The sequence below is a fragment of the Alternaria arborescens genome (assembly GCF_004154835.1).
Source record: "Alternaria arborescens strain FERA 675 chromosome Unknown contig_14, whole genome shotgun sequence".
NCBI lineage: Eukaryota > Fungi > Ascomycota > Dothideomycetes > Pleosporales > Pleosporaceae > Alternaria > Alternaria arborescens.
Window position 1 is genome coordinate 196,628 of NW_021167869.1, and position 26,335 is coordinate 222,962.

At 50.1% G+C, this 26,335-nt stretch overlaps 8 protein-coding genes across 8 annotated transcripts; 5 read left to right on the top strand and 3 right to left on the bottom strand.

Moving 5' to 3' along the window:
* Positions 1-529: 529 nt before the first annotated feature.
* Positions 530-2,323, top strand: AA0111_g6529 (hypothetical protein; the record flags this gene model as incomplete). The annotated part of the gene is made up of 1 exon (XM_028652761.1): positions 530-2,323. One exon carries the CDS (start codon positions 530-532, stop codon positions 2,321-2,323), a length of 1,794 nt encoding a protein of 597 aa, XP_028505957.1.
* A 302-nt stretch (positions 2,324-2,625) lies between these two features.
* Positions 2,626-3,734, bottom strand: AA0111_g6530 (hypothetical protein; the record flags this gene model as incomplete). Its single annotated transcript, XM_028652763.1, has 2 exons — positions 2,626-2,807; positions 2,861-3,734. 2 exons carry the CDS (start codon positions 3,732-3,734, stop codon positions 2,626-2,628), a joined length of 1,056 nt encoding a protein of 351 aa, XP_028505635.1.
* Positions 3,735-5,097: 1,363 nt separating this feature from the next.
* On the top strand, positions 5,098-5,978 carry AA0111_g6531 (hypothetical protein; the record flags this gene model as incomplete). The annotated part of the gene is made up of 2 exons (XM_028652764.1): positions 5,098-5,599; positions 5,650-5,978. 2 exons carry the CDS (start codon positions 5,098-5,100, stop codon positions 5,976-5,978), a joined length of 831 nt encoding a protein of 276 aa, XP_028505636.1.
* Positions 5,979-10,784: 4,806 nt separating this feature from the next.
* Positions 10,785-11,144, bottom strand: AA0111_g6532 (hypothetical protein; the record flags this gene model as incomplete). The annotated part of the gene is made up of 1 exon (XM_028652765.1): positions 10,785-11,144. The coding sequence occupies one exon, from the start codon at positions 11,142-11,144 to the stop codon at positions 10,785-10,787; it is 360 nt and encodes a 119-aa protein (XP_028505637.1).
* An 818-nt stretch (positions 11,145-11,962) lies between these two features.
* On the top strand, positions 11,963-12,208 carry AA0111_g6533 (hypothetical protein; the record flags this gene model as incomplete). Its single annotated transcript, XM_028652766.1, has 1 exon — positions 11,963-12,208. The coding sequence occupies one exon, from the start codon at positions 11,963-11,965 to the stop codon at positions 12,206-12,208; it is 246 nt and encodes an 81-aa protein (XP_028505638.1).
* Positions 12,209-12,466: 258 nt separating this feature from the next.
* On the top strand, positions 12,467-21,527 carry AA0111_g6534 (UPF0648 protein; the record flags this gene model as incomplete). The annotated part of the gene is made up of 3 exons (XM_028652767.1): positions 12,467-16,712; positions 16,759-17,159; positions 17,208-21,527. The coding sequence occupies 3 exons, from the start codon at positions 12,467-12,469 to the stop codon at positions 21,525-21,527; spliced, it is 8,967 nt and encodes a 2,988-aa protein (XP_028505639.1).
* A 1,172-nt stretch (positions 21,528-22,699) lies between these two features.
* Positions 22,700-23,572, top strand: AA0111_g6535 (hypothetical protein; the record flags this gene model as incomplete). Its single annotated transcript, XM_028652768.1, has 1 exon — positions 22,700-23,572. One exon carries the CDS (start codon positions 22,700-22,702, stop codon positions 23,570-23,572), a length of 873 nt encoding a protein of 290 aa, XP_028505640.1.
* A 287-nt stretch (positions 23,573-23,859) lies between these two features.
* AA0111_g6536 (hypothetical protein) lies at positions 23,860-24,933 on the bottom strand (the record flags this gene model as incomplete). Its single annotated transcript, XM_028652769.1, has 1 exon — positions 23,860-24,933. One exon carries the CDS (start codon positions 24,931-24,933, stop codon positions 23,860-23,862), a length of 1,074 nt encoding a protein of 357 aa, XP_028505641.1.
* Between the last annotated feature and the right edge of the window lie 1,402 nt (positions 24,934-26,335).

The following is a 26,335-nucleotide window of genomic DNA, read 5'->3' on the forward strand; positions in this document are numbered from 1 at the left end:
AGTAGCTCCATTCTCTTGCCGTGATGAGATTGTATTATTAGCCGAATTCAGGACAAATAATGAGGAGGTTGGTGGAAGAGTGTGAAAGATCGGCGAACCTCTAGCGGATTACGTCAGACGTAAGTGGTCAATGCATGTCGTGCGTCTTTCGCGTGCCTCCAAACCATCGCGCACTGCAAGCCTATAATACGTCGACCTGGAAGCGGTCTGGATCTCTGCTTATTGCATGCACACTGTTACTTATGACGGCATATTTACCCACAGATTGGGCGTACTAATGGACTAATTGAGCAGCGGATGAGTACGGATCCCCTGCCGAAACGAGCCGCCACGCGATGACGATCGTCATCCACCCTGCGGCAATTTCGATAAACATCTTTCGACAAGCACACTTCTCGTATGAATTGTATTGATACCGCCTGCGTAAACCCTCCTGGTCATCTTTTGTGTCGCACAGACTCCAAATCCCCGTCTTGAGTCCAACGACACCCAATCACCATCTCCACGCTTAGCTGCAGGTGTCTCCACTATGGCGGAGCGAGAAACCAAGAAAGGCGGCCTGCGTGCCATGTTTGGCATGCGATCAGGGAAACAACCAAAAGAGCCGGGTACGCGGAAAAAGCTTTCCAAGAAAGGATCACGAAGCGATATACTCGGAAAGCTTGACTCAACCCCGAACGTCGCGAACACCAACCGCCAGGATTCTGGCAGCTTCACGAATGAAAGAAGCGATTTATCAGAGAACGCTTTTGGCTTACCGACCTACGAAGATGTCACTGGTCTTGCGCCACATGCGTTGCGTGATCACCCATATGCTGCCGTTAACGCTCTTACGGACACAAATAACGCATACTTACAGCCTGGGCAACAAGCGGCCGATTACCGTCGCAATTCAGAAGGACAACCACAGTATGCTGCACCTTTATATCAACCACATAGCTCGAGATCTGCATCAATACCGCAACTGGAACACGAAAAAACTCTACCTTACGCGCCATCAAAACCCCAGCCTTCAAGGTTAAGCAAGGCCCATCGGGCGCCTTCGAAGCCCACAAGAGCCGATGATATTCTAGATAAGGATACCGGAGAAAGGAAGGATCTGACAGATATGATGCATGCTTTCACATACATTGATGGAGTGGATACTATTGAAGAAGAAAGGGATGATCAATCGCTACTATATGACCCTACAAAGCCTGATGGAATGGCAGTAATTGGCAGTGCATCGCCTGAAATATGGCTCCGTGTTGCAGATTTTCTGTCACCACTCGATGTTGCCAACCTATCGTCTACATGCCGGACCATGTATGCTCGACTAGGTAGACACCCGTACAAACTACTCATGGACCCGCTCCACCGGCCGCATCGGCTCGAGTTTCTACTTGCAATGGACCAAAAGATGCCACGCCATCTCTTTTGTTTTCCCTGCGCGCAGTGGCATTTACGAATCCAGCCTGGCCTAGAGACACTGAAACCTCAGAATGTCCTCAACCCACTCTTCGAATGCCCTAATCGAACCAACATCCACATCCCTCCACCGCGAATTCGTCTAAGCGATGGCCGCACGCTTCCATTCGCCTTCATTCAATTAGCCCGCCGCCATTGGGCCTACGGTCCAGAATATGGCATTCCCCACCAGTCGCTGGGCCGCCGTTGGAAAGACGGGTATTCAGACTGGAGCCATGACTCTACATATCACATCACTGACAAAGGTCACATGTTAATGCGCATTCGATCACAACATTATGTTGAAGGCGGTATGACAGATGCAGCAAAGCGCATGCTTTTGTTTAGCCGTGGAGACTATACGCCCTACTTCAGCGTATGCGCGCATTGGAAACATGGACTACTAACTTCGATCCCCAAGTGTGCACTGAAGCATATTCCTCACGTCCACGACTCCGAAACAACGGCTCTCGACAAATTCCGTGAACGCAACTTAGGAAGAAGAGCCGTCGGCATGGTTCATCTCTGCTCCATATGCCGACCGATGCGTCGCTGCCCAAAATGTCCCACCGAATACTTGTTTGAACTCAAACTTGTCGAAGATAAGAGTGTGCGCGGCAACGGCCCTGAACGCTTCAAACAGGCTCTCATCGTTACGCGCTGGAGCGATTTGGGGCCTGCACGCAGCCCCACGGATCCTGAATGGAGCGCTATCACAGGCGAAAATGACACATATGACAGTTTCGTAGAGATTGGGCGAAGAGCTGTTAGTGGTGTGTTTGAGAGTGCGTTCACGGATACGATACCTGGGCAGCGGATCATGAGCATGAACCCGATGGACGTGAAGGCAAACGAGGAGAGCGGGGACTGGTACTAACTGAGTCCAATATATCAATAGAGTGTCTTGCAAAAAATGGGATACGTCTGGACGAACCCACATAGCATCTAAGCAAACCCATGAATACACGGTTATCGCCGTTGAAGTTTCATGCAGTCAATGTCTCTTGCCAAGGAATGGCGCCGAATCCCGTAGATATTCTACATACTGTACACCCAAGTCCCCACGTACACATCCTTGACCCCGTTCCATGCATCACTTCAACGTCACCGCATATGGATGATAACATCACTCTATTGCATGCTCTCAACTGCTGGGCTTGAGCAGAACCAGTCACGCTCTTATGGTGCCCGTACTACCTTCCTACCAGTAACCTCGTAACGTTGCAATTCCTGCAAAATCTTTGGAGAGTCGGCAAAGTCGTATACTTCGACTTTTGGTGTGATCTTGCCTTCCAAAGCCATTTGTAGAAGCTCGTCCATCTGCTTAGCGCTGCCTGTTGACGATCCTCTAATGACCAACCCTGGTATTGTTAGCGAAATGTCTCCAGCATTTAGAGAAGATGTGAAGAAATACCTCTGTTAGCGATGTGAATCGGAGACATGGGAAACATGAACGTGTCCGGCGGAAGTCCAACACAAACGAAGACGCCACTATTCCTCGCCAACGCTGGAGCTTGCTGATAGGCTCTTTCGCTTCCAGCGACGCAGATGACGCCATGCGCACCTTCACCATCTGTGAGGTCCCTGACTGCCTGTAACACATCCTGTTTGGCGTAGTCGACAAAAGCGACGGCACCCATTTCCTTGGTCAGCTTCTCCTTTTCGGCGCCGCTGTCAATCGCGATGACTTTGTATCCCTTGATGGTAGCAATCTGCACACCGATATGTCCAAGACCACCTCCAGCACCAATGATAGCCACAAAGTCGCCTGGATTGACCTCTGGAGTGAGTTTGGACACGGCGCCCGCAAGACTCAGGCCTGCACAGAGTAGTGGCGCCGCAATCTCGCTCTTGACTCCCTCTGGTATCTTGGTCACGAATTCGGCATCCGCAACCACATACTGCTGCAATGTACCCCAAACACTCCGTCCAGTGTTCTTCTGCTTGGCACAGTGGTTCTCCTTGCCCTGTTTACAGCTACTGCACTCTTTGCACGCGTTCCAAAGCCACTTTATGCCCACCCTCTTTCCCAGCAAGTCTTCTGACACACCCTGGCCAAGCGATACGACACTGCCGACGCCTTCATGGCCAGGCACCTCGGTGTATTTGCCAGGGGAGACCAGGTTGTGGCAGTCGCTGTGACATATCCCGCTGTATTCGAGCTTTACGAGGACTTCGCCAGTGGAAGGGGTCTGGACTTGGACATCGTTTCGGATTTGGAGGACGCAATCAGGGCCGGGATCTTGGATCCAACCTGCAGTTTGCGTCTTGGGAATTGATTCGGCCATGATTTCGACGATTACCGCTAGATGCGCTCAGGGGAAGGTGGGGCTTGGTGGGATGTTGTTTCGGCGATCGACAAAGTAATCTTGAGCAAAAGGGATGGCTATGTCACCTGGGCAATGCGAGAGGGAGACTTGGATACGCGCAATTGGATGTACGCAAGAAAACAACAGGACATCAGGCAAATTAATTGCCGACATGCAACGAGACGGCCTGCAACCATAGTGGAAATGGTGACGATACCCCGCGACTGCCCCACCATCGGCCTTCTCCGGCTGCCAATCGGAGCGCGTCAACCTCCGCATCTCGTTCACGGCTGCCTTTTCGGCTCTTAACGTCACTTGTGCCACTATCCCTATAATCGTGACTCACCTGAGGACAGATAGTCAAGGGCGGAAATGATTGAGGTGGCTGTGTTGGACGATAAGCCTTTACCTCGGATTGGGCGTGTGGGTGAGTGGGCTTCGTAAAGTCTACCGAAGAACGCTAAGTTCGTATCCCACTGAGAAGCTGGTAGGCAATGTTATCTCCATTGCATAATGCTCTTCTCATTTGTCTCATTCTGACGCGATGTTCTCCCTAACCATTCAACGAGAGATTTGCCGAATGCGCTGATCCCTTATGTTTTCTGATTCTCAGACTGTGCTGCTTTGCTTTCGTCTTCAAGTTCCATTCCAGCTCGCAGTTCACTACTGCCCTGGCCTCCGCTTGTTCATATCATATCATCATACCTCACCTCAAAGCTGGCTTTGTCGTTATCCCTCATAGCTTTTTCATCTTTCTCTGTTGTCTCGTGTCCTCTGATATACTCCCACATCACCATGGGTTCATGTCGACTGAATATCTCAGCTAATCAGAATTGCTGTCTCCACTCGCAAACGTGGTAAGAGAATACTACGGAGAACACTTTCTGGGCTTATAACTCCCTAGATCCTGTTCATTCGTCTCAAGAGGTCTCATGGCCAGCCTCAGCCCGGTTGAGAATTGCGTGTCAAGTTCTTCGAGAAACCCTACACAAAACTCTTCCTCAGTCAAGTCAGTGCGCAAGCTGAGAATTGGTGGTGATCATCAATATGATATCTTACCTCGTCACGCTAGCTGCGAGGTGAGAGAGACGTCCGAGATGTGTGTGTAGCGCCTGAGGTATCGCTTCCAGGACTTGCGCAATCAATATGTACTTTTGCAAACCCTAGGTGAAGAAGAGTTGCATTGTCAAGGTGACCGTGTACACACACATCAAGTAGAATATGAACATTGAGCAATCTTCAACATCGTATCTTGACCTCTCTCAACCACTGCCTCAACAGAACCTCTTTATGACTAAAGTGATCTTGTATCTACACTGCTAATCACCAAAGCTAGGCTACAATGATGATATCGGACCCTGAAGTGCAAATGGCCAAGTCGTCCAACCGCACTCACCGATTTTTCACGAAGACCGTCCATTCACTCAGCGCAAATCGTAGAGCCCCACCTCGAATCCCTCTTCCTCACTCGATCATAATCAAAGTTACACCACCTACACCACCTTCCTCTCCCACACCATCACGACGATCAAGTATGCATTGGGACAAGATTGAGCTTTCCAATTACCCACCACAACTCACTTATCAAGACGTGCTCACGCTCTTCCAAGATTTCACCATCTCGCCTGACTTTGTTCTTCCCAACGTCAAAAACCTTGCCTACCCGTTACGCACATTCATCAGGATCGCTGGAGAACAAGAAGCAGAACGCGCGGTACAAGAGCTGTGTTGGAGCAAAGTCGGCGGGCGTCAGATCAACGTGAGAATGGTTGAAGAGACAGGTCACCAAGAGATGGAAGTTGCTGTCGCGGATGTGGCTGATGAGATGAAGATCGGTATCGTCAGTGAGTAAACATGTTGTGATCTTACGAGAGCTCTTTGCTAAAGTTAACAGACACTGCGCGTGTATATAACCCACAACTGACTACGAAAATCCTCGAGGTTCGTGAATGCATGCAGGGTACAGCCAACTTTGCTTTCCTACAGGCACGCGATCCGGTCACGGTATCCAGCAAGCCAGAGGCACATATGCTATCAACGGATGACAAGGCGCAGTGGGAGCTGATTATGGCTGGTCGCTCGGAAGGTTGGAATTGGAAGATGAAAGATGGCAGCGGTAGACTTGCTGCGTTGAAAGACCTACAAGACACATTGCAGAGGCAGGGTATCATGAAGAAGTTGTGGGGCCAATGGGAGGGTAGCAGTGTACTTGACATACATTGAGTCATCGCATGTATGGTATGTTCCTTGTAATGGGTGACTATCAAGGCATGATACGTACAGAAGTGGACTCTTGACCCGAATCGACCTTGGTTTGGTCTGCAAGTCTATAGAATTCTCGCAAGATGACATGACTTCCGTGGTACTGTTCGCTCTCAGCCTCTGCAGTTTTGAAGACTATCTGCCAAAATCTAAACCTCCAGCAGATCTCAAGGCAAGCAAAAGGTCCGCAGCGAAAAAACTGTACGTCTTAATTGTTGGCTCAAAGGTAGTATTTGGAGACATCTGGCTGCGCGAAATCCAAGAACTAGCATGCTTGTCGATTCCCTGTGCTATGGTAATGCCCATGGTGCTCTGGGCGCGTGGACAAGAACCATAATATGCTGCAACAATCTCAGAAATGAGATTAGCGCGCAGAGACCCTCCATGAGTGCGCATAGCAACCTCGACTTGGTCGCAGGTACGGTGCAGGAGAGGAGTAATCGCGTACTTATCAGCTAGAATATGGACGCCAATGGGAACCATGATATTCTGCTCGACTATGGCCTCAATACCCCTTCAGCTTGGGCATGAAGGGGAAGGCAATTCCATAGTGTAAATGAACTTGAGCATGAGCTCGAAGTTCTTCGGGTCATCATCGAGTACTTCGATTGTTTGCTCAGAAGCTTCCTGAAACGTGGGCTTAGTGAAGATTGATTGAGATCTACTAGAAAGGGAAATACCTTGAACTTTCCAGTAAACGCTTTGAGAAACCACTTGGAGTGTGCGCAGAGAACGGCTTTGTGTGCAAAGTACTCTGTAGCCTTGCCTTTGTAAATTTGGCGAATCTTGACGTCAGAGAGAGTCGGGTTATTGAACAGCCTTTGTGTTATAGAACGTCAGCACCGGCGTTACCTAAAGCGAAGTAATAACACGTACGAGGTTTCCGCGGACTTTGACGGTGATGCTATCGCAACAGGTGGTTTGATAGGGTCGCTCGACACCATCGTTTAGTTTTTGGTATATAATTTGTACTTCAATCAAGGTTGAAAAATGAAAACAGTATCGGAATCGCAGAATCTGTAGTCAGTCTCAGTGTGCCAAGACTTGCAAACACTGCTGGAAACTGACAGAAGACAGCGGAGTAGTGAGTGATGAGTTTGGCGAAGTGAGAGACGAAATGAAGCCACGGCTCCGACAGTGTGGGAGCATGCGAGTAGTGACAGGAAACATCTTGGAACAGAACAAGTGATAGATCAGATGAGATTGATTGGATGATGTATTGTACGTGAAGTAGATGCAACTGATGTAGGTGAATGAACAAAGGAATGTGACAAACAACAAACTAACTATACATGAGATGGAAGCTGCATATGGAAACCAACAAAACACGTCACTGTTACCGATGACCAAACTCAAAAATCTGGTTTGTATCGAGAGTTCTTTAATCCTCTACTTTCCAAGCTCAGTACGTCTCCCGTTCCGTGCCTTCGAATATATTTTTCCGGCAAAGCGGGCAATCGTGGGCCCTCGCATACGGCCCGTTGACCTGCTTCGACAAACACTCTTCGCAGAACATATGACTACAAGTGACGAGACGACGCATACTCCTTTGCGGTTCCAAACATATGCAACATTCAGTATGTACAACAGTTGAGAAGACGTTCAAGTCGACTCGGAATGTTGAGTGCGGTGCTGCTGGCGCCACTGCTGGAGTGTCTGGATCTGTAGGGACGATGCTGGTGAGAGGTGGAGGCATATCGTTTTCAGAGGACAAAAGAATCGCAGGCAGGGGCGAGATAGCGCTTGCGATACGTGCAGCAAGGCCTTGAGGTTGTGTGGCGATGGACGGAGTACGGTTCGAATGTCGAGAGACCACTCTCGGGAGTGTAGCATGGGGTGCAAGGACATTAGAAGCGGATACATCTTGGCTTCGATTCGTACCAAGAGCCTGTCTGCGCCTAGTTGTTCTTGTTCGGGGCTGGTATGATGCACGCGATGGTGGCAGCTGTATTGAAGTTCTTGACTGTATGTCTGAAAGATTTGGCGTAGGTATGGAGATCTGCGAGACCATCGAACGTCCTTTTGGCGGTAAAGTACGTCGTTGTGGTGGGTTGACTGGCTCGCTACGGAGCGGTCCTTGGTAACCTGGCATGTGTCCGATACAGAAGTATTGGCCATCGTAGTTGTCTTGATACAAGGTTCCAACACGCATGCAGCGACGTGGATTTCCCGTAGAGCGACCTGGTGGTCTCTCTATAATGGCATCGCATCGATTTGCATGCGAATCACAGAACCAGTTTTGCCCCTCGGTGTCGACACAAGTGCCACGTCTCCAGCCATCTTCTGCGCAAAGCGGAGTCCCGATCCGCGTGTGTCCAATGCAATAACAACATAGCCATTTATCGGAGAAGGCATAGTATATAAGGGCCTGGTTTGGGCAACCCCTAAACCATTCGCAAACTGGTGGACAGACTCGCATTCTGTGACGGACCGTTTTGAGGTATGCGATGCCGCAGCAAGTCTACTAGATTCGTGTTTAGCGTCTTGTATTTGATATTTTAAACACTGTGGAGTGATGATCGACTAACAAACAAAGGATGTTTGCACTGAAGAATGGATAGAGCCCGACGGTAGGGTGTGGATCCGACGTCAGCATCCATATCGCAATTGTTGCAGTTGATGCAGCATTGGGATTCACTCCTTCTGTGTAGTTCATTTGATGGCAACAACTCCATCGCAGCTACCGATGTGTACTGAGCAGCGAAGGCGCGGATATCGCGTGATTGACGTGCCACGATATCCCTGGAATGTAACTCCTAGCCAACGAGCTTTCTTGATGGTGGCGCATCGGGCATATCCAACCACGCGTGATAGATTGACCTTGCGGCCTGAAGGTTGAGATGATCAACGCATACGACGTAACGTATGTTGTAGAGCTTCTAAGACTGTTTCGTGGTCAACAACATGGAAGTCGCGGGCATGGTGACATTACACACGAGTGCATGGCTATACGGTTCTCATGCTGTTTTGTAGCAATAGATGAGACGCGGTGGCATCGCGTTCTTGCCAAATGATCGCGTTATTGTTAAGGTCGAATCGCGTCACGTTGCTTAGCCTCGGTGTCCCCTGATGACGTCACCACTATTGGAGCATCCCAACACGTTTCCGTTTCACAGCGCGCATGCCTTGGGTCTTTGCTGCATGCTGACAACAACTGCTAAGACCAAAGATCCTCATACTTCGATGAGTGAATTGGCACGTTGGGTGATGCAGTAAGATAACTGGCTGTAGCATACGCGAGCAAGCGCTGGTAGGCTATTCCAAGACTATTTAGCATACCACATTGTGTCTATAAGCAAAGACTTAATTGCGTCTTCAAAGAGACCTCAACCAATGCATATAGGAAACGAGCAAGTTTAGTCCGCAGAACCATATTGTCGTGACCGCTGTTCGCAAACAGCAGTCCTTGTTTGCTGAGACGCGGGGTTGAGATGTCCGTTGAGGATGTTGTTGAGAGATTATGGCCTATAGCGCAGTATGTATGTTTATGGTAGGCTTACATACTGGATACCTTGGTACAACTCACACAACGAGCCAACCACAATCCCTGTAGTTCCAGTGATCTCGGCAATATCGAGCCAATTAGCAACTCCGAAGGAAGACATGGCAAGTATAATATGCTCAGACAGAGATGAACCCTTTCCTACCGCACCCTGAACCAAATAATGGTTACCTGGGCCACCCAACAAAGGATTGAACAAAAAGCGAAGGATGTGCGCACGACTCGACTGCACCTCTCTCTCTTTCCGTTACAGTCCACCTTTTCGCAGTAACCCCAGCCAGACCTAGACATGTCGCCTGTCCGCACCCTGCTACGCGAAATACGCGACGTGATAATTGACGGTCTTCGCATCACCAATTACAAAAGGGCTGATCAACAAGTCTTTGGTCCACTATACGCATCACTCTACTCACGACGTTGATTTCATCTTCGAAAACCGTGATCTCATCATTCGCTTCAAATCCTCCCGCCACTCCCAGGGACAAAATAGCCCAATACACTTGTTTCCTCGGACATATTCTGCCTCGCTACGACAAGCAGTCGCCAACCTTCAGTCGCTTTTCAAATCGCACATCCCACGACATGCACGTCTCGATGCATATTCTCAACGCGAGCGAAGGGACCGGTTCTAGACAAGATTTTGGATCTCGCCCAACCCTAAGGCGAAACAGAGATCGTTGTCTGGAGGTCATCAAGTGTCTCCATCTAGGGTTACAACTTGATATCGCATCTGCCGTAAAACGTCTCAGGATCAGGAGCAGATGGAAGAGACGATGGTCCATCCCTCCTTCAGTCGCAACAAAGATGAAGTGGGACGCTCGTTATCGGAGCTGTCAGGAAGGATGATTGGAATACTGGTGCTAGTTTGTTGGGTCTCCTTCTGCTGAGGATGTATCACGTGTGTTGTCCAACTCAGTCGAACAACTTGCTGTCGGACCAGCCATGGTGGTTTCGCAATGCTCACGGACAGCCCTGCTTCATTCGATACAACACTGGCCCTTCCACAGCATCGTTGGAGTTCGAATAGTTGAGTGGTTGAAAAGAGTGTTTCAGCGTCGTCGTCGTGGTTGAGCTGAACGTTATGTCAGGGAGGAGGTGTGGCCAACAGTACGAATCAATAATAGTAGTCAGCCTTGCAGATGAATGTGGATAGCTGGCGGAAACATGTATCCGCAAGGTTCATAATTCTTGATCCCTAATGCTGCGTTTATTCCATAACTTCGATACCCACAGCGTATCGACCACACAATTGATATCTGCCATGCTCATTCCATTCCTCTCCCCTTCTCAGGTCTGTACACCCGGAGTTGCCCTTTCGCAGTCCCGACCTCACGGATCCATGGTGTCAGTCCACTGTTATAACCCGATGACGATGTCGTGACTGTTTCCACGCTCGGCCAGTATGCCATCGAATCCAAATCCCACCCTCCCGTTCTTTCTTCGTATAGCCAGCCTTGCCACACATACTCCCTGTCTAGCATACCGCCAGATGGTGTGACCATAGTTTCTCGTAGAATGGTCATAGGTGCCGGCGGATATCGGTCTCTTGCCCAAACGTGGAGTGTATCGGCAGGGCTGAGTGGTCCATTGAGAAGATGGCGGGGTTTATCGGGAAAGCGAGCCATGGTGTTGGTGTATTCCTAGTAGACTGTGATCGGCGAGTTTGGCGGGTTGAAGTGAACTGTAGCGCCCCTTCCCCTTGCCAGGATTGTGTGTGCATCGTGCAGTGAGAACATGTAGAAGAAAGTCACACCATGGCTTTTGTGCCTGAAGAACTCCACAGGACAAGGTCGTGGAAGGGAGGTACTCGGTTTGATGTGTAATTCCATTATCATTCAGATATTGGTTCGGGTACTCGCTGATACGGACGATTCGTGATTGTTGATGTTTGGTTGGGTGATGCTAGAAAATATGGAATGTCTGCATTTTGAAGTTGCATTTGCAGCTTTCTTCCCACAGGGCCTCTTTCCGAACACTGATATACAAGAAAGACGTTGTAACATCATGGACTTGAGGAAAGCAGCATCCTAGTGAAAGGCAGGTGGGGACAACAAGGCGGTAACATGTTCGATGGCAGATCAGTGACGTTTCGAGGTATCTGGACTGGTCATTCTGCTATTGTGATCAAAGAGATCTGAAAAACTTTCGCAAGTCTCACACGCTGTTTGCAATATATAGGGTCACGAAGGGCTCCAGGGTAATGATCCACCGCAAGGATGAGGTATCTTTGTTCCCGACGCCATCCGGCGGTAATGTGGGTTGAGCTCCCTGGATGTGTCGTCCCACGTATGCGGACAGCCGCGATCGGTCACACTTGGCAGGAACGACCGATGGGCACGATGGAGGGTCGCATCGACGCGGCCAGATGGCCACGTACTACAGCCCGTAGCGTAAACTTTTTCACGCGCGTCAATAGTGTGGTAGTAGAAAGCAAGTAGGAGAAATGCAAGAGGGTGCTGCTGAAGTGGAAGCCATACGTCAGGGTGTGACAAGCTCCTTCCAGGTACCCGGGTGGGCCTTGGCATGGCAGGGATATGGTGCCGACGAAGCGTGGGAACCTGGAAATCTGACGGCATCTGCACAAGACACCACAAAGGGAAATACGGAGCCCCGCAGAGAGACTGGAGAGAACGTCTCCATAGTCGTCACTGCTCGATCCATCGCCGGTACCTCGAATTTTCACTCGTAGCTCGCCTCAACCACCAGGTGACGCGTTCCGGGACTGCCGCTTTGGCCGCATTTGTCTCCCCCGACCGTTAAGTCCGCACTTTCACCTACGCTGTCGCCTCGCCCTCTATGCAGCAACCCTCGTAGCTCTGCGCCTGCGCCTCCCTCGATTATGTTCGGCCGGTCGACTCTCCAATCACTCGGGCACATCGCGTGCACTCGCGACCACCTTCTCGGATAATCCTCTACTCGGTCAATGGCATACGGTTGAAGCAGCATCATGGCCCTGCCAACCCTTCAGTTCCTTGCGGGGCTCCTGCTCCTGATATACCTGCTCTCGTTTGTCCTATTTGCCTTTATACGTATAGCCACCGGCGTATCCATACAGCGACTCGGCCTCCGGGGCCTGCGACGTATCGCCTTTACCCCCAAGGATGGCCTGCGCATCGAAATCCGCGGCCTTGGCTTTACCCTCCATCGACCTACCTTCGCCCAACCGACGGTAGTCAGCATTGTTCTACACGAGCTCAAGGTCACGGTAGACCTCAAGGCGCTTGGAGAGAAGCCGCGGAAGAAGACGGGCTGGGCACATTGGGCCAACGGCACGACACAAAAGGGCAATAGCGGCCAGAACACCCCGGAACCCGTGGCCGACGACGACGACGAGGAGACACAGAGAAGCCAGACGTGGAAGAGGCTCACGGATGCCAAGGAGAAGATCAAGCGCCTGCACAGGAACATCAACTGGCTCAGGCAGGTCGATGTCGTGGCTCACGCGACCACCCTCGTTGTAGTCGACGTGGGCTCAGTGCAGGTCGGTGGCCTTAATCTGGCTGTAGATACCAGGCAAAAGACGGTCGACCGCAGCCGCCTCTTCAACCACCACAAGCCGAAGCCAGACCAGGAACAATGGCCTGCCGAGTGGCTCTTCTCCGCGCGCAGCATCTTGTTCACTCCAGAAGGCAGGGAATCGACTGAGCTGCTCGACCACTGCACTCTCAACGTTCACGGCTTCCTCAAGAAAGAGCTCGAGGGCCTGCGCGATGCATCCATCGCACTCAAACTGGGCCGACTCCTCATTCCATATGACGACGTCAAGTTATGCATTGAGAGAGCCCAGAAGTGTCGCATGACCGGCCCTCGGAAAAGGAATCGTGGCAGTCGCACAGATGTATCGCTCAGCGATGTCATGGAAGAGCTTGAAGACCCGAACAGTCGCGAAGAAAACCTCGTCCGTACTGTCTCCGATTCCCGCGAGTTCGCCAGCTCCATCCTGCGTGGAATTCACGAGTTCCAGTTCGCTGTCGGTTTCCTCGGCCTCACCAAGCAAATCGAGACCGCCCATAGCTCAGATCCCCCATTTTACCTCAATATCTCCATGAAAGAAGTTGGCATGGATCTTCTACGCCTAGATCCTCGCAGTCCTGCACATCTCATGTACTTTTCGCCCAACGACATTGCCCACCAGGCTCTTCTTGCTGCAATATCCATATCGGTCGGTATTGATAATAGCCATGGTCATCCTGAACGGCTCCTCTATGTTCCAATGGCCACAACGACCTTGAACACAACCCTCCCTTCGAAAACGATTCATTTCTCTAATGATAAAGATAGCGCTGAGCGCAACACCAACATACTCTTCGCCAACTTGGTCGTCACGTCGCCATCTCTGGACCTCGATCCCAAACATCTGCCGCTACTAGTTGCTTTGTTCCATAATTACGAGACGAATCGCAAGCCTCCCGAGACCAGACAACGTAAGCGCTACCTTTTTCGCCGACTGTTACCAAAGGCAAACATCAAAATGTCAATACATGAGCCTGTTATCCGGGTCAGCCTACCACCGATGGATCTCGATAGGCACGACAAGGACGAGTTTGACCTGTTAATCTCTGCATCCTCATCAATATCATTGGACATGGAGTCATCACACTCTGCGGATGGCGAGTTGCATTATGCGCTGAGCTCAACTTTCCGCATGAACGCACAGCAACTCTATTATCAAACTGCAGCGATCGAGAAGCACAATTTGCTTCTGACAGATTACCTGGAAGTCAAAGTGCAGATGAGTGCAGCTCCTGACCCTATTGTCGAGGTTTGGGGCACGGCACAGACATTTTCCCTGTACATGGTTCGGCCTGAGATTAGCGAAGGACTGCGACAGATCGTCACGAAAATGTCAGCGGATATGGGCCGTCGGCGCAGCGTGCCTAAGAAAAAAGGGCTCAATGCACTTCGCAGATTACCAGCTTGGATGACATACGTTCACCTCCGAGGATCAGACTGGAACGTGGATGTCGCTGGAATAGATGCTGATATATCGAAACACAGTCGAGGGGTCGGCTTGCATCTGGAATCTTGGACCGCGGAATACAAAACAGGTCGGGAAGAAGAGGCGGACCTGAAGCCTGCAAGACGCCGTGCACCAAGCAGGACCATCAACCGCGAAGAACACTTACTTAGATCACCGCCCCCGACCTCGCCGAAATCGCCGAAAGGAACGTCAGGCGACCCAACCGATGGGAGACGACTTGCTTTACATTTCTATGGACTGGAGGGGTTAATCATCGAAGGGGAAGACCAGCCGGAGCAAGAACCGACGTTATCATTGCCTCGCATGGAGATCGCTCTGCATACGCTCTCTGATAAGCAGGGTCCGATATTCCACATCCACTCGTACAGTCAGAACTTATTTCTTCGCTATTCGCTGTATCGCCATTTTGCCTTGTGCATGGCGGTGCAAGTTCTACAGAGGTCTTTTGACTGGGACGTCGGGAAGAACAAGGCTGCGGAGCCAACCTCAACCAACTCGCCGCGACACCTGTCCGTACCGACGCTAGGCGAGGACACTGTCGATCCACTTAGCGGAACTAGTCACGAGATTGTGACAGTCGACGTTAAAGCCCATTTCGTCCAGATTAAAGCAGACATGCCAGGAGATCCGCCTCTTATGCTTCAGATCTACGGACTTGAGGCAGGAAAACATCGCTGGACCAGCCCATTCCTTCGGTCGCGCCTAGTGCGACTGTTTGCAGAGAACCCAGCCATCAAACGGGCTTGGAGTCGTATTGTTAGCGTCAAATCCCTCAGACTGGATTATCGGCAATCCAAGCTCAGATACGGTCACACGATAACGGACGAGAAATCGTTCGATATCGCAACGGACGCCATAAGAATTGCTGTACCTCATCAACTAGTCATGCACAAAATCTTTGACAACGTTGCCAACGTTGCCAAGACTGTCAAGCAGGTGCATCATCGCTTCAAGACTGGAACTAATGAGTACGTTCTGGACAAGGAGGCCGAAGGTCCCAAGATTGTGCCAAAGATATCGCTCCGAAGCCGCGCAGTGCTCTTCGAGCTGGAAGACAACGCTTTTGAATGGAAGCTAGGGACTATCTACCGCATTGGTCTTATGGAACAGAAGCAGAGGCTTGCTCGTGAACATGCTTTTGATCTGAAAGTGCGGAAACTGCAGCAGCAAGACGATCAGCGTGGAAACTCTCGTTACCGCGCAAGATCCGCACATGACGTTCGCGGACGGAACAAGATCAAGAAAAAGGACAAAGAGCTTAGATTCCACCGACGCACGAAAAGCGCTGACTCAAGCGGTCATAGTTCGCCGGACCGAGGTCGTTCAGATCATCCTATGCGATATAACAAGGACGGTTTCAGCGGTCTTAGTGGGTCATACCAGACGTCTGTACAAGATGCACGCGTAAAGCTGAACCGCCTGAACGCTCAGACGTGGAAGAAGCGTATCGACTTCGCGATGACAACGCAGAATCGGTCCATGAGCGACATCCGCTCAACATTTTGGGGCCTGGATGAGCTGCCGGACGATATCGAGCAGAAGGAAACCATCCTTGCCGTCTCCCAACGTCCGGCACTTATGGCACTCGCAGTCAGTGATCTAGAAATCGTCGTTGACAAGCCCTCGTTTCCTATCTCGGAGTACCCGCGCTTCCTTCACCGCGTTGGCAAAGGTATGCCATTCGATACTCAGTATGCTCTCTTGATCCCCATGCATGTTCAGATACAGATGGGGGAAGCCAAGATCCACCTTCGGGATTACCCACTGCCACTGTTGCACTTCCCAGCAATCGGCAGCATACAATCGTCAAGACTGCCGAGCGTCTTGATGAAAACAGATTTCGTAATAGCAGAAGAGTTCAGAGATGTCGAATCTTCACGCGTCAGTCGGGTTATTGTGGTACCATCGGAGGTGAACTCTGCAGGCGAGCCGACAGGCGGATATGCGGTCGACGTTCGTCGAACTGTGGCACCTGTCAAGACATACTCGGATATGGCGATCGACATCAATTCAGCATATCCAACTAGGATTACTTGGGGCACTTCATATCAGCCAGCGATTCAAGACATGATGCAAATCATCGAGAACTTCACAAAGCCCGCTATAGACCCCTCTGAAAGGGTCGGATTCTGGGACAAGATCAGGCTGACCTTCCACTCTCGCATTAATGTCTCGTGGAAGGGCGATGGCGATGTTCATCTGATCCTCAAAGGTAAATTGCAGTTCAGCTTCCAGAAAGACTTAATTAACACTTATAGGTTCCCGCGATCCGTACATGGTCACTGGTCACGGTGCAGGCTTTGTCATGTGCTGGCAGAACGATGTACAACTCAGCATCGCTCAGGATGAAGACCCCAGGAATTTCATGGTCGTCAAAAGCGGAAGCTACGTGCTCGCTATTCCAGACCTCAACCACTTTGCCCGTCACGACGCTGAGACAGAAGCTGTGGCCCGGCCAGATACTGCGTCCAGCATGTCTAGTCGTAGGCAGAGAGCCGTCTTCAAGAAGACTGTGATGAAGCTCAATGGCAATGTGCGCTGGGTTGCTGGGTTGGTATTCGAGCGCAATATGGACGATGGTGGGCGTTCATTCAACTTCATTCCTCACTACAACGTCACTCTCAAGAATCCAAAGTATGCAAAGGCATCGAATGGAAAGGTAAACAATAAAGCACCTTGCTCCCAAATCCTTACTAATGTAGAACAGGAGTATGACGCTTTCAGAGGCTTCCGCAGCCATCACATCCACATGTCTATTGCTATCGCCGCTCCATACGACAGAGAATGGTCTGTCGCTAATTTGGAGCCATCGAAAACCTACAACAGTGTTCATCTCTCCCCGCGCTTCTTTACACATTTCTACAGCTGGTGGTCGATGTTTTCCGGTGCAATGTCGTTACCCGTACGTCAAGGAAAGCTGTGGCCAGGGGTAGAGAAGTCCAGTAAGAAGTTCGGGCGACACCTTGCGACCATCAAGTACAATCTGTTGCTGTCACCTCTGTATATGAGTCATATCTACAAGCACAAGGACGCAGAGGATTATAGTGCAGGCGTCGTCTCTGCTACTGGACTAAAGGCGCGTCTCGATAGCTTCATGTTCGATCTCCACCAGCGCCGCGAAGAATTCAGAACCCTGGTGCAAGCGCCTGAAGGCCAGCAGAATAGCAGGCAAAACAAGACAACCGGTATGCGCATCAATCAGGTACAGCTTGACCTCATTCGTACGGACATTCGAGCAGTATCTGCATCCATCTCAGGGACCGGCTCTGAAGACGTCGACAATGCGACCGCGGATGATCTTGCCAGCTACAACCAAGAGTATCTCACAGCTGACTTGTCAAAATTCACCATCCCAGACAACGATTTAGGATGGGTGGACATGGATGACTTTATCGAGCTCGGTTGGATCCTGCCTTCACGTCGACATCCCGAAACGCAGATTTTACCACTTGCCTTCGCCCCGCGCTTCACTTACTTCCGCCAAACTGACCACAGCAACAACATCTCAGGAGACAAACACCGAAAGAGCGCATTCGGTAATGAGCCGACTCATCACTGCGTCATCTCAGCACGGAACGATCCACGCCGGGTGCAGTGTCACCTCATTGAACAACGGATTGAACGCGTGAAGGAACAAGTTAGTCATAACCAGCAAGCTGTGAATGAGCAAGAGCTTAAGGTCATACGCGAACCGTCAGAAGGAAAAGATGAGTCGCAGCGTCGTCTCGAAGCACTGCGAAACCATACCCAGTTCCTTCAGCGGAAGTTAGAGTTCCTGTCTGCCATGCATACCAGTCTGTTGGAGCGTTTAGAGAGTGCTTCTTCCTCCCCAGGCAATCCTGTTCCAGAGCCTGAGACAGACGGAGAAGATGAGTACTTTGAAGCAGACGGTGGTCAAGACGCGGTTGACTCAGACGGCAAGCCAGCGGACTCAGCTCCCAATCCTATCACCGATTTCACCAACGAGTTTAACAATCGGTTCATCATCCATAACATCCACCTGAAGTGGGGCAATTCTTTGCGAAACATAATACTCCGCTACATTCACCAAGTCAGTCAGCGTCGAGGTTTCGTTTATTATATGTCTCGGAGAGCTGTGAAGTTCATACTCGACGTTGTTGAGGAGCAAAGCAAGTCCCGCGGACCGTCCACGTCTGGGCCCGATGAAACACCCATGGCTGGTGATAACGAAGCAGGACTAAACATCGACGAAACAATTGAACAGTTTCTGCGCGACGGGAAGAAATTCGTTGATGCTGATGAGGAAGATGCTAAGAGTAAGACTACCGATGGCACCTCTGGAGGTACTAATGAGCCTTCACCTGCAAATCCTGCAAAGGCAGACGAAGAAGTCGCAGACGACTATGTTTCTCAGAACTCATATCTCGTGCGTCTTATTGCGCCGCAAATCCAGTTGCAAAGCGAGAAAGACACAAAGTCTGCAGTGCTTGTCACAGCGAAAGGCATGCAGCTCAAGGTTCTACAGATCATGGACAAGGACAGAGTCATGGACGAGGTATCAGGCCTAGTCCAACGAAGGTTCATCGCGGCTATGGACAGTCTACAAATTTTCGTCACGAATTCAAAGACTTTCAGTAGTCCGGAGGATATTCACATGTACTCCGGCAGCATGTACGGAACCCCTGCTGGCTCGGCATGGCCACCATGGGTACCTTTCGAGGTCATGTTTGAATTTCACAGCAATCCTTTCGGGTTCCAGCGCGTGGTACAAAGAACTTCAGCCAGTATGCGATATGATAAGCACAACGCGCTGCGTCTGAAGTATAACGACGATGTCTCGGCTGGCGACTCTTCTTCTTCTACCGACAACATGGAGAGTCGAATTGACCACCTCTGGGTGGATTTCCCACACGTGAGAGCCCTATGTGACTCTAGACAATACTACGCGATGTATGTCATCGTACTAGATCTACTCTTGTACCACGAGCCATTGGAAAAGACGCGTAATGAGCGACTTGAGAAAATCATGCTTGCCTCTGACTTCACCGACCTTGCCGGGGCTCCAAACCTAGTCATGGGTCTTCAGGAACGCATTCAGCAGCTCGAGGAGATCAAGACTGTCTTCCAGGTCAACGAGAAGTACCTGGACAAACAAGGATGGGAAGATCGTATAGAGGTCGAGAAAGACTTGGCTGTTTACGAGGATGAACTATTCTTCGTCATGAAAGCGATCACAACCGCACAGCGCAAGCAAGACGACCGTGCGCAAGCAAGACAGTCGACTGGGCTCTTGCGGATGTACGTCTCTGCATCTGACATTGTTTGGCATCTGCTTCGCGAAGGTGCCGAATCGCTAGCAGAGTTCCAACTCAAGAATGTAGCGTTCGATCGCACTGACAACAACGACGGATCTAATTCCAACTCTCTAGAGATTGAACAGGTGCGAGGTCTGAACCTACTACCCAACGCACTATACCCTGAAATGATATCGCCTTTCCTGGAGCAGGACCAGACTCTGCCGGAGAACGCCAGATGCCTCAAGGTCTACTTCGTGGCACTAGAGTCGATCGCAGGTATCCCTGTTGTGGAGCATTTTGAGGTTGAGCTATATCCACTGAAGGTGCAGCTAGAATACCAGATCGGCAAGAAACTGTTGCAATATGTTTTCCCTACGTATGGCGACAGCAAGACTGCAAATTCATCGCCTTTCTTACTCAAACACACTCTACCGACCCAGGATGAGGAGGATGAGGAAGCTAATAGCGTCGGGACAGCAAGCATGAACGCTTCGCTCTCAACGGATGACGGCGCAGTAGAAGCTCTCAAGCAACGACTTACGCCCACACTTCAGCTGCCTGATCCGGTACAGAAGTCTGATGCAAAGCGGAAGGGCATGGTGAAGCGGCCGAGCGCTCACTATTTCCGTTTCTTCAAAGATAACAACGCGTCGCGTAGTGGAACCGAGCTCCGTCGCACTCTTCATCCGAGCTCTGCATTGATTGTTCCTACGTTGGGTAGCACTTCCAACAACTCTTCTAGACCAAGCTCCGTTCGGTCAAGCACAACCAATTCAAGCCAGACTGTAAATGAGTCCGAACGAACCGCGAAACGCTTCGCGCTCTATCGTACTGGTACCAATTTGACTGAGAAGCGCACGAACAAGAAAGAAGTTAGGAGCGATGATTTGACAAAGATGATGAGTCGCGCAAGCGAGTTCATGACTGTTGCTTACTTCAAGATCCCCTCCATGGTCTTGTGTCTCTCCTACAAGGGCAAGAGCACACGTAACTTTGAAGATGTCCACGATCTGGTCTTCAGGATGCCTACGATAGAGTACCGCAACAAAACTTGGTCCAATTTGGATCTCGTCACACAACTCAAGAAAGATGTCTTAAGAGCGCTTCTATCTCATGCCGGTACGATCGTCGGTAACAAGATCTCGCATCACCGTCCGTCAGCCAAAGCACAGTCTCGTCTTCGTCAAATTGCGAACAGCAGCGCAATGCTCAACACGTCTCCAGATCTGTCCGGCACCGATTCGAATTCCATGCGTGACCACTCACCCGGTGGATCCGACCTCTCAGCCGAAGATCGCATGCCCCGCCGTTCCTTCGCATCAGGACGCCAAGGTAGTCTTATTAGCACTGTCTCGGAAGAAGGGTCATCCTTGCACTCTTCAAAGCCGGCTTCAACCAACCAAGCACGTTCCACGCACGGTTCTATCATGGGCGGCTACAGTCATAACAGCAGCGGCCTGGGCGTCGACGACGTCGAAGATGGACGCGCATTTGCTGATGAGCTGTCAAGAGTAGACAACACAGAGCCTGTCCACGCAAACCTTATTCATAGCTTGAGTAAACATATTGCTGGGGTCAGCGCACCCTTCGCTGGACACATGAGAAGCAGAGCTGGTAGTGGTGCAGCCAGCATGCGAGCTGCGAGCGTAGCCACTGGCATTAGCGGTGTCAGCGGAAGAGAAGGCAGCGTGATGGATGATGACACGGACGGTCCGAAGACGAAGAAAGCGAAAGCTTTAGGGAAAAAGCTACTCGGTAGGGGGAATTAGAGATTTCCCTTATCGACAAGAACAGGAGCGTCGACTCCTGATTTCCTTATCTCTCATCATTCATAGCATCACTCGGCGTTTTTTTCATTTGTAAATACTGTGCGATAGATAGGTGGAGGAAGGGCTTTTTGCTTTGTACTATAGGGTTCGAGGTGCCCAGGGCTTTTGGGTAAAAATAGTCATTCGTAACTCTTTCCTAGAGCGTTAATAGTATCAGAGAGATCACTATTTTTTTTAGACTTCACAAATCTTATGCAGTATCAGAGTTTGGTTTCGCTCCTTCATTGATAGTACAGATTCGGTTGACTACGATGTTACTCGTTCTTCGCGCAGATACAGGGTTGGCTTGCTCGACATGAAGACACGACAAGTTCGCGTTTGGTCGAGCTGATGGTGCGTTTCGAAGACATCGTTACCACATCTCAAAAGCATTCCATGTTCGCGATTTCGGTCTCTTTCCTCTCATCTACTCCATCATGGATAACCCCTCTGCATACAGACTGAAGTTGTTTTGAGCGCTTGAGTACCTTGTCCCAGCCTCTACATACTCGACAATACATCACAACGGTACATCCGAGGCACTGAGTTGTCGGACAGTGATATGGCGCTGAATCGTTTCTTAACCTGAACCATTACAGTTGTCAATGCAGGCACCGGCGTGCCGGACATGTTGCGGCGGCGAAGGATACAACCCCCCCGAGGGCTGTTGAAAACCATTACCTTTGTTATTGATACCACAACGAAGCTAGTGCTATAGCTGGTAAATCTTACCAGCAGAGACGTTGTACACGTTCAGTGTTTTCGCCACACCCGCGTGCACGGTCGGCGACCACGATCAATTTACACTGTGTTGCTAGCTCCTCTCGTCAGACGGTAGGGCTAGAGTGCCTCTGTTGTTGTTAAGAGGAATAGTTACTTAGACTGTGATTGATCAACTCAACCGCTGCTTTAACACATTCGCACTATCTAGAACTAGAATCACGACTGCGTACAGGTTCTTGAGAGGTATCACGTCCCGATATGGCCCCAAAACACAAGCATGATACTGGTACAGCTGTTGGCCTGGCCTTAAATCACAGTATCTCAGAAACACCGGTACAGAAGGCATGGTAAATACACGTTTCAATCTTTTGCGGTCACTAATACTATCCGCCCAGAGCACTCGGGTCATCATGCCCAACCATCATACCGTCACGTCGACGGAACGATATGAAGCTTCAGTCAAATCACAGTCTGGCTTCTTTTCACGTCTTCCTCTGGAGATCCGCAACGTGATATATGGCAAGATCTGGGGAGATGCGGACACCACTAGCCAGCGATCCCAACGCATAGGGTATGATATGGCATATGATGGCGGTAACGACCCTCTCGACTTTTCTGTTGGCACCGAAGCGGACAGGACGAATTGGCTCTTAACTAACAAACAGATGATGACTGGAGGAATTCATCAGCTGTATCGAAAGTCCACATGTCACTTGAACGATGGTGACAATGCTATTTCGTCTAGGCACGACGCCTCGCAATTATTGAGATCACTCCAGGTACTTTCGTACGCAATATATCTCCAGCGCGAACCTTTCATCTTCGATGGTGAGCAGCGGACTTACCGGATGAACTCTGCTGTGCGCACGCAGATCAACCGAACCATAGGATGGGCAGACTCTACATCTCCAGTAAAATCATTCCAGATACACGTCAAACGTCCGTTTCAGGAGCCCGCACTTGCCAGGACCAAGGCAGACTTCAAGTTCGATCTTCAACACCTCGAGTCCCTCAAAAAACACGAAAACCTAAATAGATTTGAAGTCCATATCCTTTGTGATATGGATGATGCCGTGATGCTGTCTGCACATTGGAGAGTCAACAGTGCAACACATGCCAGGTGCCTAGAAGACCACTACTTCGATACTTTGAGGGCCGAGATTATACGTGTAGGCCAGTTCTTGATTGAGGGTGGTAAGAAGAGCGGGTATATGAAGGAGACTACTCGAGAGAGCGACGGGATTCGGCAGTTGAGCTGGGGTTGGATTTTCGAGAAACCGTGAAAGAATTGTCAAGTTCTCAAGTAATGAAGAGGCAGCATTTCCTGACGAGACTAACTGTAGCAAGCGTACAAGTAGCATAAATTAGAAAATGGAAAGCAGAGATCGAACAGAAGCCGAGTAACTATCAATAACTTGCAAGTGGTTCATGAAAAGAAAGGTATAGAGTGATAGATGTAAGGGTGGCTTCCAGTTTGCATGTTCCGAAAGCCATATCAACCCATAGTCATGGCCCACTGTAGGTGCCCAGTATGTCGCTTCTTTGTGACCCTCATTTGATCTTTGAAGCATCACAAGTCGTCTTTTTGCCTCAGCTTCGCCCTATACCATGGTTTCGCAATCCTGGCAATTTCAATCTTCAAGCTTGCCTCATCAACTCCAAAGCTTTTGATGCACGTCTTCTCTTCTTCCAAAATATCCAGTTGTATCCACTTCAAAAAGTCTCCCAGCGCTCTTACATCTCGTTCCACACCCTTCTCTCGCAGCACATCCCAGCCTTGTTCTAATCGCTGTTGCGAGCACCACGCAACTGCTGAATCTGCGGCTGCTTTGCGCCTCTCTTTGACTGTGTCCGTGGTGTCGGTTTGTTTTGGAAGGCGGAAGAACGTCGGTTTGAACTTTCCGCCTTTGCTCTTGAACCATAAAGCTGGGTTGGCATTATAATGAGACGGAACAGGTTTCCAGACAATGCCTTCGCCCGGACCCGATATATCGAAGGTTGCTGCAAACGGACAGTGCGCAGCGACTTCTTCGGTCATGCGTTCCACTTCGGTTACTGTGCGCTCAATGTCTTCAGGGTAGAGTGTTGTGTGAAACAGTCCACATCTTGACGAGTTGTAGATATCATGGTCTGACAAATTGATGTCAGGGTAATCCTGGTCTTGCTGCCATCGGCCGTTGATGTTAACTGACACTACGACGAATCGGCGGGAGAGTTGGGCGATGGCGACGTCCTTTTGTATCTTCTCGCCTATCCATTCGCCGGCTATGAGCACAGGCAAACTTTCTTCGATCGTTGCGTTAGGATTCAGTTCTCTCCATCGTGCCAAGTACAAGTTTCGCAGTTGAAGTATGGCATCGGTTTTGTTCAACATTGTCGCTGCAAAACCTTGGTTATCTTTTGCAACAGATAGACCGGAGATGTTTCGCGATTGGAAGACGATGCGATTGTCAGGATATACGAGTATATCTGCATGCGTACCATGAAGTTTGACAGTACCGATAAAGGGTACAGGCTCCAGGGCCACGCTTACATTGGGATGACTAGGGTCGCGGTTCAAGCGGTGCAGATGCTCGACGATATCTGGAATATGCGTTGTGATCTTGGGATAGAGCATTGGCTGGTCAAGGTCGGCCGTTGCCATGGTGGGTAAAGATGACCTTGTCGTGTATCTCACAGCTCCGCTGGGATCACGACAGACGTAAGGATACTTTGCAGTAACCCGCCAGCGTTGCGCTTAGAGACACGGGATTGCAACTGGTAGATATTAACATGAAGCGTTCTTTAAACAGTCTGCATGCAAGAGGATAGAGTTCACAGAGGGGTCTACGGTTGATAAATTACTTCGCGGTATCGCTTTATGAGTCTTGCCACTGGAGTTGCGATGTCGCGATTCTCTTATCGATACGTGGCGTAGTTGTCAGTACTGCGCTCTCCAGCCCTGTCCATGGCAGTTCAGAGCCATCGTAAAACTGCAACACGTCTAGGGCTTTCTAAATTGCCTATGGGATGACCTCCCAGCTACGAGCCGAACCCATCAATAGAAAACTTTGCACGTACTGTCGGGCTCAACTCCGGTGTAGCGTGCGCACAGGCGAAATCGTTATCAGTGAGCTTCTGATCGCCTGCATCAGCCCTGGAGGCTTGCAATAGCCTAGTGAGGCTGCTTTCACGTAGGGATACGAGGCCGGAATTGAAGACACTTGGTGTTGCAGTGCCTAGCTGCGGCTACAGAAGGGCGAGGGAGGTCTAATTTTGGTCGGAAATGCATCTAGAACGCATACAGAGTCATTTTCCATGAGTTTTGTTTAACATTTTTGCTCTTGTGTATGTCTAAAGACAACAAGTTGTTGATGGTCCTGATCATGAGGCCGGAATTGAGTGCGCATCTAACGCCGATTTGCGGCTCCCTGCGGTCCTTCTTTCGGTCTTATTCTGGTTGGTTCCCAACCGAACCGTTGCTACCACTCGTAATGGTGATCAACTATGACCGCCTTCACGAAACCACACCGTGTATCATCAAATGAGTCCTGAGAGACGCTTTACTCAGATTACTTTCGGGGGCGATTTACCATGTTTGTACATGTGCTGGCCATTGTTTTTGTAAGGTGGTGCGATTCGGTCCGATTTAAAAGAGGCTGTCACCGCCATAGTCAGCATGGTCGTTGCCAGCTTCAAAGACTGACACTTGGAACAATATTGTAACTGCTAGTCGCTTCTCATGATTATTCAGCCTCTATATGGAGATGAGATTATTGCTGTGATAAAATTCAATGTTTCGTGAATCGTTGTGTTCCACTTCGCTACCTTTCCATCGTGGGTTGGATGAACAGAGCCATTAGACGATACGGCGCATGCTCCATTTAAAGCTGGAAAACATGACATTTATATCATCACTTCAATCTGTTGACTCTTGTGAAGCCTCGATCGATAGGGATACCACCCATATTGCGCTGCCTGAGCCCTCTTCCTCTACTGTACCCAAGTCTTGGCGACGATGAGCATACCACCCCAACTCATCTCGGACGCCTGGGGGAGCTTCAGGA